The following is a 2,269-nucleotide window of genomic DNA, read 5'->3' as shown; positions in this document are numbered from 1 at the left end:
AGCATTATTTAGACTTGTTTCTAGTTTTTTTGCATTTTCTTGGGTAGTTTTTCTGGAAGAACGAAAGTCTAAAATATCTAAACAATCATTTGAGAAATCCTCTTTTTCCGTGCCTATGAGTTGTGAAACAAATGAGTAACGACCTTCCAGGATATGTATTTTGGTAATTAATATACAATAATTTAAATTTCTTTTCTCGACTTGGAATGAATCACTTTAATTTTCAACAGAATTGTAGGCTTGCACATTTGGTTTGTGGGTAACTACTTTGGGAGGTTATGCTAGACTAATTTCTTTTAAAATTTATGTCTTCTACAGATTGAATATAATTTCAAGTATCTTCAGTGTCCATTAGAATTCACCCAAAAAACGAAACCGTCTCAAGCTGCTGCCTACGAGCCTCTCACAGCCCTAAATGTAAGTCTATTGTTTTTATTCTCCAGGCAGTTTCCACCTGGGTTCTAAAATGCTTTGACACAGGGCCACACTTGACGGAAATGGAAGAACCTGCAGAGAATTCCAGTTTTATAGTTCCATATCTCTTTCTGCCCTGGGGCCCAACCTTTTATTTTTAGTAAAGAAAGCAATCATTTTTTTCATGTAAGACCTGCCCCAATCCAGAATGGACAACACAGTCAGCACTTGCTGCACACCTCTATCCGCCTACATATTCAAGAGTTTCTTCCAGAGTAAACCACAGGAAAAAATGGAGGGTATGATATTTACAGCCACAGCTCCAAGTTCAAATAGCTGCTGGGCTCCCACATAAAGCATGACCTTTCAGAAGCTGTTGGCTTCTAGAAGGATGAACCCAATCTAAAGAAGGCTCTGAACATACAGCATGGACCCAAATTTCCAAGAGACTTGCTCCAAACCAGCTCTTATTTCAAAGAGTGTTTGTGCATTTCTAGCCAATGAAGCATGGAGGTCATGCATAAGATCTACTTCAGTCTAAATAAAGGGTCTCAAATTCAAATAACTGCAGAGAAAACAGGTAACAGATGAATAGATAGACTCTTGGGTATAAGGACAGTGACCACTTGTTTCAATAAATTGTTGCTATGTAGCAATAACAACCCATGCTTGTGTAAATATTGACAAATTAAAATTGCATGCATACAAAATAAAACATAGTTGAAGATGAGATGTGCAAGGTTTGATCTATATCTGTGCTATCAAATATGGTAGCCACTAGTCACCACGTGTCTATCTTAATTCAATTTAGTTAAAATTAAATAAAATAAAAAATGTATTTCTTCATTTTCACTTGCCACATTGTAAGTGCTCAGTAGACCTTGTGATTTGTGGCTCTCATATTGGAAACCACAAATGCAAGACATTTCTGTCATTGCAGAAGTTTCTGTAAGACACCTCTGGTCTAGGCCAATGAGATAGTTTGATTACCTTAAATGAGTTTATTTCCCTACATGGAATCCTTTAGACCTTGGTACCAGCTGCCATATAAAGTGAAATTCACAAAGTTTACTGGGCACTTGGAGAGTGGAGGATGCAGAGTGATGTGGATTTTGTGCACTCAATACTGGCGATAGCAGCAGACTCCCATTTTTTCCTATGCAAAACCTTTTAGCGCTGCTGGAGTTATGTTGGGTTTTGCTATTAGTATAGTTCAAATCAATAGGCAAGTGATCTATACTCAGCAAAGGTTCTGCACATTGTGTTTTTTAATTGTTATTTCAAGAATAGGTAACACTTCTATGACAAAGCGTTTATTATTATCTCCACCACCAGAATGAGAAGGAAATGAAATCTATGTAGCATTTAAAAAGAAATAGGCTCCATATAACAATAGGCTCAGTATAGTCAATATGAAACAGGCTCACCTGGATAAAGACTCACATTTTATGACCACACTCAGCATCAAATCGGCACATGATTCTATGGTGCCTTAATAGCAAAGCAAACCTCACCTTAACCAGATGTGAGCTTTCTGGGGTTCTTCAGGAAGGATAACTGCTCTGGTATGGGAAAGGATTATGCACAGAAGTCTGAAAGTCTGGATGTATCAACTAGACCAGCTTAAGAGGTCAGATAGTGAGATTAGGACAAATGGGAGCTGGTGAAAGGCTATTTCAAGAATGATGCAGGCAGAGTGTGACTATCTTAGAAACTCCATTATTACCGCCATAAACAAGTGGGTTATTTTAATGTATTCTTCATTGGGGTGATACTTAAACTTAAAATGTGTTATGTGCAAAGTACATTACTTAAACATTAATTTTTAATTCAACATGTTAATGTGTTGTTTATC

At 37.1% G+C, this 2,269-nt stretch overlaps 1 protein-coding gene across 1 annotated transcript in view; it reads left to right on the top strand.

The window, feature by feature from the left end:
* TRPA1 (transient receptor potential cation channel subfamily A member 1) overlaps positions 1-2,269 on the top strand; it is a 52,505-nt gene that overhangs the window by 30,579 nt on the left and 19,657 nt on the right. The window contains exon 15 of the mRNA XM_012811543.1: positions 319-417. Coding sequence (XP_012666997.1) covers positions 319-417 — 99 coding nt within the window. The remainder of the gene's footprint in view (positions 1-318; positions 418-2,269) is intronic.

The sequence above is a fragment of the Otolemur garnettii genome, unplaced genomic scaffold (assembly GCF_000181295.1).
Source record: "Otolemur garnettii isolate 467f Iridium unplaced genomic scaffold, OtoGar3 scaffold00163, whole genome shotgun sequence".
NCBI lineage: Eukaryota > Metazoa > Chordata > Mammalia > Primates > Galagidae > Otolemur > Otolemur garnettii.
The sequence above is the reverse complement of the archived record's forward strand: the minus strand, read 5'-3'. Positions and strand labels throughout refer to the sequence as shown.